A 14919-nucleotide genomic window follows, 5' to 3' on the forward strand; every position below is an offset into this window, starting at 1 on the left:
GGAAATACAGTTGAAGTCGGAAGTTTACCTACATTTAGGTTGGAGTCATTAAAACTTGTTTTTCAACCACCCCACAAATTTCTTGTTAACAAACTATAGTTTTGGCAAGTCGGTTAGGACATCTACTTTGTGCATGACGCAAGGAATTTTTCCAATAATTGTTTACAGACAGATTATTTCACTTATAATTTACTGTATCACAATTCCAGTGGGTCAGAAGTTTACATACACTAAGTTGACTGTGCCTTTAAACAGCTTGGAAAATTCCAGAAAATGATGTCATGGCTTTAGAAGCTTCTGATAAGCTAATTGACATAATTTGAGTCAATTGGAGGTGTACCTGTGGATGTATTTCAAGGCCTATCTTCAAACTCAGTGCCTCTTTGCTTGACATCATGGGAAAATCAAAAGAAATCAGCCAAGACCTCAGAAAAAAATGTAGACCTCCACAAGTCTGGTTCATCCTTGTGAGCAATTTCCAAATGCCTGAAGGTACCACATTCATCTGTACAAACAATAGTATGCAAGTATGAACACCATGGGACCACGCAGCAGTCATACCGCTCAGGAAGGAGACATGTTCTGTCTCCTAGAGATTAACGTACTTTGGTGCAAAAAGTCCCAATCAATCCCAGAACAACAGCAAAGGACCTTGTGAAGATGCTGGAGGAAACATGTACAAAAGTATCTATATCCACAGTAAAACGAGTCCTATATCTACATAACCCAGCAAGGAAGAAGCCCCTGTGTCATGTTCGTGTGTATAGACGGACCAAGGCACAGCGTGAGTAGCGTTCCACATCTTTTATTAGAAAGTGAAACTAAGCAAAATACAAAAACAATAAAGAATAAACGAAACGTGACGACAATGCAACTACACATAAACAATATCCCATAACCCACAGGTGGAAAAAATGCTACTTAAGTATGATCCCCAATTAGAGACAACGATAACCAGCTGCCTCTAATTGGGAATCATACAAATCACCAAAACATAGAAAAATAAACTAGAACCCCTCCGACCGCAAAACCTGAAACAAAAAGGGAGGGTTGGGGGGGGGGTGTCTAGTGTCGGTGGCGGCTCTGGTGAGGGACAAAGAACCCGCTCATCCCGCAGATCCACCAGCATCGGGGGCGGCTCTAGTGCGGGCCGAAGAACCCGCTCATCCTGCAGGTCCAGCCATGGACCCAGGCTGAACACTGTGCCTGGACTGGGCACCAATTCAGAAGAAGACTCTGGCCTTGGAGCTGGAGGTCCCGAACCATTGACCGTCTCAGGAGGTTCTGGACCGTGGGCCGTCTCAGGAGGTTCCGGACCGTGGGCCGTCTCAGGAGGTTCCGGACCGTGGGCCGTCTCAGGAGGTTCCGGGCTGTGGACCGTCGTTGGAGGTTCCGGGCTGTGGACCGTCGTTGGAGGTTCCGGGCTGTGGACCGTCGTTGGAGGTTCCGGACTGTGGACCGTCGTTGGAGGTTCCAGACTGTGGACCGTCGTTGGAGGTTACAGACTGTGAAACGTCGCCGGAAGCTCTGGACTGGAAACTGTCGCCGGAAGCTCTGGACTGGAAACTGTCGCCGGAAGCTCTGGACTGGGAACTGTCGCCGGAAGCTCTGGACTGGGAACTGTCGCCGGAAGCTCTGGACTGGGAACTGTCGCCGGAAGCTCTGGACTGGGAACTGTCGCCGGAAGCTCTGGACTGGGAACTGTTGCTGGAAGCTCTGGACTGGGAACTGTCACCAGAAGCTCTGGAACGGGAAGGCACACTGGAGGCCTGATGCGTGAGGCCGACACAGGTGGTGCCAGACTGGTAACACACACCTCAGGGCGAGTGCGGGGAGCAGGCACAGGACGTACCTGACTGGGAAGGCGCACTGGAGGCCTAGTGCATGGAACTGGCACAGGTGGCGCCAAACTGGTGACACGCACTTCAGGGCGAGTGCGGGGAGCAGGCACAGCATGTACCTGACTGAGGACACGCACTTCAGGGAGAGTGCGAAGAGCAGGCACAGGAAGTACCTGACTGGGAACACGCACTTCAGGGAGAGTGCGAGGAGCAGGCACAGGACGTACTGGACTGGGGATCGTCGCCGGAAGCCTGGTGTGTGGGGCCGGCACTGGTGGTACCGGGCTGGTGACACACACCTCAGGGCGAGCGCGAGGAGCAGGCACAGGACGTACTGGACTGTGGAGGTGCACTGGAGGTCTGGAGCATGGAGCTGGCACAACGCGTCCTGGACAGATGACCATTTTCGCACGGCAAGTGCGGGTAGCTGGCACAGGACGCACTGGGCTGTGGATGCGCACTGGAGACACCTGTGCGAATCACCGCAAAACATGGTGCCTGACCGGTCACACGCTCCCCACGGTGAGTACGGGGAGTTGGCTCAGGACGTACCGGGCTGTGAAGGCGCACTGGAGACCTGGTGCATATAGCCGGCCTCAATTGTACCGGAACTTTAACACACTTCTCAGGACGAGTACGGGGAACTGACTCAGGTGGCGGGGATGGCTAACACGCTCCTCAGGGCAAATGCCGTGCCTCTCCTCCAGTTTATCCAACAATTCCTTGAAGGTCTCCAACTCTCCCCTCCATTCACTCTCCTCCAATTTATCCAATAACTCCTCGACGGTCTCTGACTCACCCCTCCACTTCGCCGACCACCCCGTGAGCCCCCCCAAAAACTATTTTGAGGTTGCTTCTTGGGCTTGTGTCATGGCCACGAACCCTGTCGTCATCGCTGTCCTTCCTTCACCGCTTGCGTCTCCGCCATGGAATGCGATCCTGTCCTGTCAGGATTTCTTCCCAAGTCCAGGATCCCTTCCCATCCAGAATCTCTTCCCAAGTCCAGGATACTTCCTCTTCATGGGCACGCTGCTTGGTCCTGGTTTGATGGGATATTCTGTCACATTTGTGTGTATAGTCGAACCAAGGCGCAGCGTGAGTAGCGTTCCACATCTTTTATTAGAAGTGAAACTAAGCAAAATACAAAAACAATAAAGAATAAACGAAACGTGACGACAATGCAACTACACATAAACAATATCCCATAACCCACAGGTGGAAAAAAATGCTACTTAAGTATGATCCCCAATTAGAGACAACGATAACCTGCTGCCTCTAATTGGGAATCATACAAATCACCAAAACATAGAAAAACTAAACTAGAACCCCACATAGAAAATAATAACTAGAAAAAAACTCAGTCACGCCCTGACCTACTCTACCATAGAAAATAAGAGCTCTCTATGGTCAGGACATGACACCCTGCTCCAAAACCGCCATAAAAAAGCCGGACTACAGTTTGCAACTGCACAAAGATAGTACTTTTGGAGAAATGTCCTCTGGTCTGATGAAACAAAAATAGAACTGTTTGGCCATAATGACTATCGTTATGTTTGGATGAAAAAGGGGGAGGCTTGCAAGCCGAAGAATACCATCCCAATCATGAATCACGGGGGGGGCAGCATCATGTTGTGGGGGTGCTTTGCTGCAAGAGGCACTGCTGCACTTCACCAAATAGATGGCATCATGAGGGAGGTAAATTATGTGGATATATTGAAGCAACATCTCAAGACATCAGTCGGTCTTCCAAATGGACAATGACCCCAAACATACTTCCAAAGTTGTGGCAAAATGGCTTAAGGACAACAAAGTCAAGGTATTGGAGTGGCCATCACTGAGCCCTGACCTCAATCCTATAGAAAATGTGTGGGCAGAACTGAAAAAGTGTGTGCGAGCAAGCAGGCCTACAAACCTGACTCAGTTACACCAGCTCTGTCAGGAGGAATGGGCCAAAATTCACCCAACTTCTGTGGGAAGTTTGTGGAATCCTACCCGAAAAGTTTGACCCAAGTTAAACAATTGAAATGCAATGCTACCAAATACTAATTGAGTGTATGTAAACTTCTGACCCACTGGGAATGTGAAATAAAAGCTGAAATAAATCATTCTCTCAACTATTATTCTGACATTTCGCATTATTAAAATGAAGTGGTGATCCTAACTGACCTAAGGCAGGGATTGTTTACTAGGATTAAATGTCAGGAATTGTGAAAAACTGAGTTTAAATGTATTTGGCTAAGGTGTATGTAAACTTCTGACTTCAACTGTATGTGTATCTAATATGGTCATCCATTTGGCAGGAGGTTAGGAAATGCATCTCAGTTTCCACCTCATTTTGTGGGCAGTGTTGCACATAGCCTGTCTTCTCTCGCCTACGGAGACCTTTCTCAATAGCAAGGCTATGCTCAATGAGTCTGTACATAGTCAAAGCTTTCCTTCATTTTGGGTCAGTCACAGTGGTCAGGTATTCGGCCAAATATCATTCTAGTTTGCTTTGTTTTTTTTGTTAATTCTTTCCAATATGTCAAGTAATTATCTTTTTGTTTTCTCATGATTTGGTTTGGTCTAATTGTGTAGCTGTCCAGGGGCTCTGTGGGGTGTGTTTGTGTTTGTGAACAGAGCCCCTTACCAGCTTGCTTAGGGGACTCTTCTCCAGGTTCATCTCTCTGTAGGTGATGGCTTTGTTATGGAAGGTTTAGGAAACGCTTCCTTTTAGGTGGTTGTAGAATTAGAATTTGTAGAATGGCTCTTTTCTGGATTTTGATAATTAGCGGGTATCGGACTAAATCTGCTCTGCATATATTATTTTCTGTTTTACATTGTACACGGAGGGTATTTTGGCAGAATGCTGCATGCAGAGTCTTAATTTGTTGTTTGTCCTATTTTGTGAATTATTGGTTGGTGAGCAGACCCCAGACTTCACAACCATAAAGGGCAATGGGTTCTTTAACTGATTCAAGTATTTTTTGCAAGATCCTAATTGGTATGTCAAATGTTATGTTCCTTTGAATGGCATAGAAGGCCCCATCTTGCCTTGTTTCTCAGATCGTTCACAGCTTTGTGGAAGTTACCTGTGGCGCTGATGTTTAGGCTGAGGTATGTATAGTTTTTTTGTGTGGTCTAGGGCAACGGTGGCTAGATGGAATTTGTATTTGTGGTCCTGGCGACTGGACCTTTTTTGGAATACCATTTTTTTGTCTTACTGAGATTCACTGTCAGGGCCCAGGTCTGACAGAATCTGTGCAGAAGATCTAGGTGCTGCTGTAGGCCCTACTTGGTTGGGGACAGAAGCGCCAGATCATCAGCAAACAGTAGACATTTGACTTCAGATTCTAGTAGGGTGAGGCCAGGTGCTGCAGACTTCTAGTGCCCTTGCCAATTAGTTTATATATATGTTGAAGAGGGTGGGGCTTAAGCTGCACCCCTGTCTCACCCCACAGGCCTGTGGAAAGAAATCTGTGGTTTTTGCCCATTTTAACCAAACACGTGTTGCTTGTGCACATGGACTTTATAATGTTGTATGTTTTTTCCCCCAACACCACTTTCCATCAATTTGTATAGCAGACCCTCATTCCAAATTGAGTCAAAAGCTTTTTTGAAGTCAACAAAGCATGAGAAGACGTTGCCTTTGTTTTGGTTTGTTTGTTTGTTTGTCAATTATGGTGTGCAGTGTGAATGTGCGGTCTGTCGTACGGTAATATGTTAAAAAGCCAATTTGACATTTGCTCAGTACATTGTTTTCACTGAGGAAATGTACAATATCTGCTGTTAATGATAATGCAGAGGATTGTCCCAAGGTTGCTGTTGACGCATTTCCCACGGTAGTTATTGGGGTCAAGTTTGTATCCACTTTTGTGGATTGGGGTGATCAGTCCTTGGTTCCAAATATTGGGGAAGATGACAGAGATGAGGATGATGTTAAAGAGTTTATTTTATATTTTATCATTTCATGTAGGATACCATCAACATCAGAGGTCTTTTTGGGTTGGAGGGTTTGTATTTTGTCCTGTAGTTCATTCAATGTAATTGGAGAATCCAGTGGGTTCTGATAGTCTTTGATAGCTGATTCTAAGATTTGTAATTGATCATGTATACATTTTTGCTGTTTGTTATTTATTATAGAAACAAAAAGATTAGAGAAGTGGTTTATCCATACATCTCCATTTTGGATAGATTACTCTTTGTGTTTGTTTAGTGTGTTCCAATTTTACCAGAAGTGATTAGATTCTATGGATTCTTCAATTATATTGATCTGATTTCTGACGAGCTGTTCCTTCTTTTTCCGTAGTGTATTTCTGTATTGTTTTAGTTATTCGCCATAGTGAATGCGTAGACTCAGGTTTTCTGGGTCTCTATGTTTTTGGTTGGACAGGTTTCTCAATTTCTTTCTTAAGTTTTTGCATTCTTCATCAAACCATTTGTCATTGTTGTTAATTTTCTTAGGTTGTCTGCTTGACATTTTTTGATTTAATAGGGAAGCTGAAAGGTCAAATATACTGTTTAGGCTTTCTACTGCCAAGTTTACACCTTCACTTTTACAGTGAAATGTTTTGTCCAGGAAGTTGTCTGAAATGGCTTGAATTTGTTGTTGCCTAATTGTTTTTGGTAATTTTTTACACTACTTTCCTTCCATCTAAGCATTTCTTAATATTGTGCTGGTCCCTTGGCTTTGATGCCTCATGACTGAGTATTGCTCTGTTCAGGTAGACTGTGATTTTTCTGTGATATGATAGGGTTGTCAGTGGGCTGACTGTGAACACTCTGAGAGACTCTGGGTTGAGGTCAGTGATAAAGTAATCTACAGTACTACAGCCAAGAGATGAGCTGTAGGTCTCTCTCTCTTTCTCTGCTTCTCCGTCTCTCCCTTACACTCTTTCTCTCCTTTTAGCCTGTTGATACTGTGGGTACTGCAAAGATGCTCCCATAATTGTACAATTGAATTAAAATGATATGATAATTCATAGCTCTCTCCCCTCTACCCTTCCTTCCCTCTGCTTCAAAGATACTCTGAGACAATACCTTACTGTCTGAATGAGAATAAACACTGGCTCAGATGTGAGCACATCATAAATGGGGAAACTGTATATGCACTCATATCTGCCATTTTGGATCATGGGTTAACCCAGCAGTTCATGAGTTAACCCATGAGTTAACCCCACAGTTGCTTTGGTGCAGTGTTGCGGCAGGCTTAGATCCTGAAAATGGGATGTAACCTGTAGACGGATTGGAGAGGCACTCAGAGATCTTGCCTGAGGCAAAGAGCCCTCTTGGGCCTTGCTGTATATGGATGGATTTAAAATGAGATTCTGTAGAACAAATGGGAACTGAGAATGTGTCAGTGAGTCATGTGTACAGTAAATGCTCTCTCTCTCACACAAACACAGTTCCTTGACTCCTATGTGTGTTTCTCTCTGTGTAGGATGGTGGAGTACTCGTTGGACCTGCAGAACATCAACCTCTCAGCCATCAGGACAGTCAGGGTCCTCAGACCCCTCAAAGCCATCAACAGAGTACCCAGTGAGTTCTGTCTCGCTGTCTCTCTTTCGCTCTCTCTCTCTCTCTCTCTTTCTCTCTCTCTCTCTCTCACACACTCTCTCTCTCTCTCTCTTTCTGTCTGTCTCTCTGTCAGTCTGTCTCTTTCTGTCTGTCTCTCTGTCAGTCTGTCTCTTTCTGTCTGTCTCTCTGTCTGTCTGTCTGTCTCTCGCTCTCTCTCTCTGTCTTGTTTATCTCTGTTTGTCTGTCTGTCCATCTGTTTGTGTCTGTCTGTCTGTCTGTCTGTCTGTCTGTCTGTCTGTCTGTCTGTCTGTCTGTCTGTCTGTCTGTCTGTCTGTCTGTCTGTCTGTCTGTGACATGTCTACACTGAGTGTACAAAACATTAGGAACGTCCACTCTTTCCATGACATAGACTGACCAGGTGAATCCAGGTGAAAGCTATGATCCCTTATTGATGTCACTTGTTCAATCCACTTCAATTAGTATAGATGAAGGGGAGGAGACAGGTTAAATAAGGATCTTGGCCTTGAGACAATTGAGACATGGATTGTGCATGTGTGCCATTCAGAGAGTGAATGGGCAAGACAAAAGATTTAAGTGCATTTGAACAGGACATGGTAGTAGGTGCCAGGCTCACTGGTTTGATTGTGTCAAGAACTGCAACGCTGCTGGGTTTTCACATTCAACAGTTTCCCATGTGTATCAAGAATGGTCCACCACCCACAGGACATCCAGCCAACTTGACACAACTGTGGGAAGCATTGGAGTCAACATGGGCCAGCATCCCTGTGGAACGCTTTCGACACCTTGTAGAGTCCATGCCCTGACAGATTGAGGCTGTTCTGAGGGCAAAAGCTGGGGTGCAATTCAATATTAGGAAAGTGTTCCTAATGTTTTCTCCATTCAATCAGTACAGTCATTGTATATGTCCTTCGACTTTGCTGTGATCCTCTACTCTGTTCTAACTGCATAACCCCAGGACAGTGCTGTTTGATCTGAGCAGCCCATCTCCTATCAGATGCCCTCTACTACAACAGAGTCCCTTACAGATGTACATATCCTCCTGTAATGTAGATCACTGCTCTCTCTCTGACCCCAAACCCATCCCTCTCAAATACAACTCTGTTCTCAGACAAAATTGTAAACACCTATTGATTTTCCCCTTACCTCAGACAGCTTCTAATCATCGTAAGCACCAATTAGACCGATCAAGCGAGGGTCAGCTAATCTCTCCATTCACTTCCAGTCAGTGAAAGTGATAGCATTTATCCGCTAATGCTAACAGTGGCTAACAGTGAATAACACACAGATAGTGGTATCAGTGAGACTCAGGTAGCATTTCCTTATCTCCTCTTTACTAGAGCTAACTGGCTAATAGCGGCTAACACTGATATGCATGCTGTGAGCTAGTGAGACAGTGTACTGAAACACAGTGAAACAGGACATGTTCCAAACAGCTGTCATCCTTATCCTTGCATCCTTTACTTGTTTCCTTTCCTTTCCCTCAGAGCTAATAGCCTAATGGGCTAAGCTAATGGCAAAGAAACACAGATCACTGCTAACGCTAATGGACTAATGGTGTGGAAACCGAGAGACAGAGAGGTGTGCTGGAGTCATCAGTCTGCAGGTACATTTAGTGAGTGCAGGTGTTCTATGGCACAGTCTGTCTCTAATGAGAATTATTGGCACGTAGAGAAACCAGTACTTATAAACACATAAAACACACACATGCACACATCACACACCTCCAACTCGCCTCTCTCTGTGATGAGAATTAGTGAAGACATTACTCTCTCGTCTGGTCCATTACACACACAGAGATTAATCCTAGCACTAATTACCTGGGAAAACAGTTTTCCTTCAGTGCTGACGATAATTCCCATTTTGAAGACACATTCCCAAACATAATTGCGATTTGGGAGCGCTGAAGACTCTGTTCCCTTATCAATGTTTCAGTGGGTGTTGCCACCTGGGTAACTCGTTAAATATGAATTGTCATTGAATTAGTGCATGTCATTGCCTCGCTCCGCCAGCTGATAGGAAGTTATAGGGAGTAGGGAGGGGTGATACAGATAGTGATGTCATGTTTGGGGAACTGATATAGGCAGACTGGTGACTGGTGAACATGTGTAAACAAACACACTAATACACATGCTGGGACACACACACACGTACACACACATGCTGTGTGTGTGTGTGTGTGTGTGTGTGTGTGTGTGTGTGTGTGTGTGTGCACGCGCGCCTGTATTTGTATGAGTGCTCGTGTGTATATATATATGTGTGTGTGTGTGTGAGCACTCACTGTATAGTATAAACATATGGTTGCACCCAGGGGAATGGATAACTGATGAGTATGTCCACACCTCTGCATTAGGCCAGATAGGGGTGAGATACAATAGATATAAAGCAATTGCTTGACATGAGGTCATTTTGACCAAGTTAATATACACAGACAACATCGGCTGAGATTGACCCCAGAGAGACCCAATTTGTACCCTTCCTAGAAGATGAATAATAGCGTAGTCTCTCTCTCTCTCTCTCTCTCTCTCTCTCTCTCTCTCTCTCTCTCCATTTGACATCCCCTCCTTCCTTTTCTCCATTTCTGTGCTACTCTCAGGCCCTGCCTCATTTTCTTTACATCCATCCCTCCATCTATCCATCCCTGCATCTCTCCACCCAATTAAGTTGAATGTGATTCTGTGTTAATGAAGCACCTCTAGGGAACCAACACATTTAGATCCTCCCAGAGCCAGTAGTAGAGCAAACACATACTGCACTTTTATTTATCACCCTGTATGTAGCCAGTATCACCCTGTATGTAGCCAGTAACACCCTGTATGTAGCCAGTAACACCCTGTATGTAGCCAGTAACACCATGTATGTAGCCAGTATCACCCTGTATGTAGCCAGTATAACCCTGTATGTAGCCAGTATAACCCTGTATGTAGCCAGTAACACCCTGTATGTAGCCAGTAACACCCTGTATGTAGCCAGTAACACCCTGTATGTAGCCAGTATCACCCTGTATGTAGCCAGTATCAACCTGTATGTAGCCCGTAAAACCCTGTATGTAGCCAGTATCACCCTGTATGTAGCCAGTGTAACCCTGTATGCAGCCAGTAACACCCTGTATGTAGCCAGTAACACCCTGTATGTAGCCAGTATCACCCTGTATGTAGCCAGTATAACCCTGTATGTAGCCAGTAACACCCTGTATGTAGCCAGTATCACCCTATATGTAGCCAGTATAACCCTGTATGTAGCCAGTAACCTGTATGTAGCCAGTAACACCCTGTATATAGCCAGTATCACCCTGTATGCAGCCAGTAACACCCTGTATGTAGCCAGTATAACCCTGTATGTAGCCAGTATCACCCTGTATGTAGCCAGTATAACCCTGTATGTAGCCAGTATCACCCTGTATGTAGCCAGTAGCATCCTGTATGTAGCCAGTAACACCCTGTATGTAGCCAGTAACCCCATGTATGTAGCCAGTAGAACCCTGTATGTAGCCAGTAACACCCTGTATGTAGCCAGTAACACCTTGTATGTAGCCAGTGTGCCCCGTTCAAAGCCCACGGTAAAGTGGTGTTATTGAGGGAGTGTAGTAATGAGTAGGATGATGTGTTTTCACATGCTAAAGTGAATGGTTTTGATGAAAACACTTTAGCTGCCTTCCCAATGAAAAGTAGATTGATAAGAGATGTGTGTTTTTGGACGATGCTGTTGACAACATGACCAAGCAGTGCAGATTACTGTTCCATCTGAGAAGGGCACTCCTGCCATGACGATGCTGTTGACAACATGACCAAGCAGTGCAGATTACTGTTCCATCTGACAAGGGCACTCCTGCCATGACGATGCTGTTGACAACATGACCAAGCAGTGCAGATAACTGTTCCATCTGACAAGGGCACTCCTGCCATGACGATGCTGTTGACAACATGACCAAGCAGTGCAGATAACTGTTCCATCTGACAAGGGCACTCCTGCCATGACGTGCTGCAGCAGTATGTCTAACAACAGAAACATCTCTAGAACGACACATTGATCTCTTGGAAATGCGCAATTAAATGGGAATTACACAAATAAATCTACATTTGTTAGCTTTTTTTCAGACCTCAAAAATTGTCTTTGAATGTGGTTTAAGCATTGACATGGACTCAGAATATCCATTTTCGTTGTTTCTCTGTGAAGAATTGTAATAATTGTCCCTCTATAGGTATACATACATTAGTTCCTCTATAAGTAGGCATACATTAGTTATTCTATAGGTATACATACATTAGTTCCTCTATAGGTAGACATACATTAGTTATTCAATAGGCATACATACATTAGTTCCTCTATAGGTAGACATACATTAGTTATTATATAGGTATACATACATTAGTTCCTCTATAGGTAGACATACATTAGTTATTATATAGGTATACATACATTAGTTCCTCTATAGGTAGACATACATTAGTTCCTCTATAGGTAGACATACATTAGTTATTATATAGGTATACATACATTAGTTCCTCTATAGGTAGACATACATTAGTTATTCTATAGGTATACATACATTATTTCCTCTATAGGTAGACATACATTAGTTCCTCTATAGGTAGACATACATTAGTTCCTCTATAGGTATACATACATTATTTCCTCTATAGGTAGACATACATTAGTTCCTCTATAGGTAGACATACATACATTTCCAAGATTGCAGACGTGGTTTGTTGTCCTCTCGTTTACTTTTTGTATTTTTTGTATATATTTAAATTCATGTTCAATCTCTTTTCCATTTTTAAATTAAATATACCTTCTGGTAACCCGCCTCACCCAATGTGACACGGACCTTATAGCCAGAACCTCCATCAAAAGCTAGCCATCAGTAGCTAACCAGCTAATTAGCTACTAGCTATTTAGTCATTGTTAGCCACTACTAGCGGCCTTACCTTCTGCACAGACACCAGACGTTTTTTTTTAGGCTGGATAATATTTACCAGCCTGCCAGTATCGGACTGTTTTCTCCACTACAACGCCGGATTCCTGCTGTAAACCCTGGACCATTACTCCTGATCATCACTGCTAGCTAGCTGCCACTGAAAGACCCAGCCCGAAGCTAGCCCTGAGCCAGGCCCACCTCCCAGCCTACTCTGTGACCATTTGGCTACTCAGCCGATGCCTCCCGGACTCTACCCCAACACGGCTAGATTCCACTACTCCTCTGGATCCTTGCCGTAAGCCCTGGACCTTTGCATCGGATCATTGCTGCTAGCTAGCTGCTACCGGTTGGCTATAGAGGCTAATGCCCCTGCCCCGAAGCTAGCACCAGTTAGCCGCGAGCCAGGCGCATCTCCCGGCTAGCAAACAAAATTACTACAACTACAATACCTCTTTCACCATCTGGTCTGGACCCTTTGTCGACACGGCGCCCCGCCTCACCACCACGACTGGTCCACCGACGTAACTCTATCCGCTGTGCCCTTAACCGGCCTTTGCCGGACATCGGAGCAGACGCTTCTACTTACCCCGGCCTGCGAACTTTAAACGCCGTGTCTCCCGCATGCTAGCATAGTAAAGACTACCATGCGGCTTCTCTGTTCCATCTATTGCTGTTCACTGGACCCTACGATCACTTGTCTACATAGCTAATGCCTGCTGGACTGTTCATTAATCACGGTACTCCATTTTGTTTATTTTTTGTTTATCTGTCGGCCCCAGCCTCGAACTCAGGCCCTGAGTGTAGTTAACCGACCCTCTCTGCCCATTCATCGCCATTTGACCTGTTGTTGTTGTCTTAGCTGATTAGCTGTTGTTGTCTTACCCGTTGTTGTCTTAGCTAGCTCTCCCAATCAACACCTGTGATTGCTTTATGCCTCGCTTTATGTCTCTCTCAAATGTCAATATGCCTTGTACACTGTTGTTTAGGATAGTTATCATTGTTTTAGTTTACTGCGGAGCCCCCGGTCCCACTCAACATGCCTCTGATACATCCTTTGTCCCACCTCCCACACATGCGGTGACCTCACCTAGCATAACTAGCCCGTCCAGAGATGCAACCTCTCTTATCATCACTCAGTGCCTGGGTTTACCTCCACTGTACCCGCACCCCCCGTACATTATGCCCTGAATCTATTCTACCACACCCAGAAATCTGCTCCTTTTATTCTCTGTCCCCAACGCACTAGACGACCAGTTTTGCTAGCCTTTAGCCGTACCCTCATCCTACTCCTCCTCTGTTCCTCGGGTGATGTGGTTAACCCAGGCCCTGCGTGTCCCCAGGCACTCTCATTTGTTGACTTCTGTAACCGTAAAGGCCTTGGTTTCATGCATGTTAACATCAGAAGCCTCCTCCCTAAGTTTGTTTTACTCACTGCTTTAGCACACTCCACCAACCCTGATATCCTTGTCGTGTCTGAATCCTGGCTTAGGAAGGCCATCAAAAATTGTGAGATTTCCATACCCAACTACAACATTTTCTATCAAGATAGAACTGCCAAAGGGGGAGGAGTTGCAATCTACTCCAGAGATAGCCTGCAAAGTTCTGTCCTACTTTCCAGGTCTATGCTCAAACAGTTCTAGCTTCTAATTTTAAAAATTAATCTCTCACAGAAATAAGTCTCTCACTGTTGCCGCCTGTTATAGACCCCCCTCAGCTCCCAGCTGTGCCCTGGACACCATATATGAATTGATTGCCCCCCATCTATCTTCAGAGTTCGTTCTGTTAGGCGACCTAAACTGGGATATGCTTAACACCCCGGCAGTCCTACAATCTAAACTAGATGCCCTCAATTTCACACAAATTATGAAGGAACCCAGCTGGTACAACCCTGACCAACTTGCCCTCCAAGTACACCTCTGCTGTTTTCAATCAAGATCTCAGCAATCACTGCCTCATTGCCTGCATCTGCTAAGTGTCCGTGGTCAAACGTCCATCCCTTATCCAATCAAATCAAATATATTTATATAGCCCTTCTTACATCAGCTGATATATCAAAGTGCTGTACAGAAACCCATCCTAAAACCCCAAACAGCAAGCAATGCAGGTGTAGAAGCACGGTGGCTAGGAAAAACTCCCTACAAAGGCCAAAACCTAGGAAGAAACCTAGAGAGGAACCAGGCTATGAGGGGTGGTCAGTCCTCTTCTGGCTGTGCCAGGTGGAGATTATAACAGAACATGGCCAAGATGTTCAAATGTTCAAAAATGACCAGCATGGTCAAATAACAGTAATCACAGTGAACAGGTCAGGGTTCCATAGCCGCAGGCAGAACAGTTGAAACTGGAGCAGCAGCACAGCCAGGTGGACTGGGGACAACAAGGAGTCATCATGCCAGGTAGTCCTGAGGCATGGTCCTAAGGCTCAGGTCCTCCGAGAGAGAGAAAGAAAGAAAGAACTAGAGAGAGCATACTTAAATTCACACAGGACACAGGATAAGACAGGAGAAATACTCCAGATATAACAGACTGACCCTAGCCCCGACACATAAACTACTGCAACATAAATACTGGAGGCTGAGACAGGAGGGGTCAGGAGACACTGTGGCCCCATCCGATGATATCCCTGGACAGGGCCAAACAGGCAGGATA

General features: G+C 45.2%; 1 protein-coding gene across 1 annotated transcript in view; it reads left to right on the top strand.

Annotated features, from left to right (window-relative positions):
• LOC115205003 (voltage-dependent T-type calcium channel subunit alpha-1I) overlaps positions 1 to 14919 on the top strand; it is a gene marked incomplete in the record, with an annotated part of 276994 nt that overhangs the window by 175823 nt on the left and 86252 nt on the right. The window contains 1 exon segment of the mRNA XM_029770574.1: positions 7261 to 7358. Coding sequence (XP_029626434.1) covers positions 7261 to 7358 — 98 coding nt within the window.

Source organism: Salmo trutta, chromosome 1 (genome assembly GCF_901001165.1).
Source record: "Salmo trutta chromosome 1, fSalTru1.1, whole genome shotgun sequence".
Classification (NCBI taxonomy): domain Eukaryota; kingdom Metazoa; phylum Chordata; class Actinopteri; order Salmoniformes; family Salmonidae; genus Salmo; species Salmo trutta.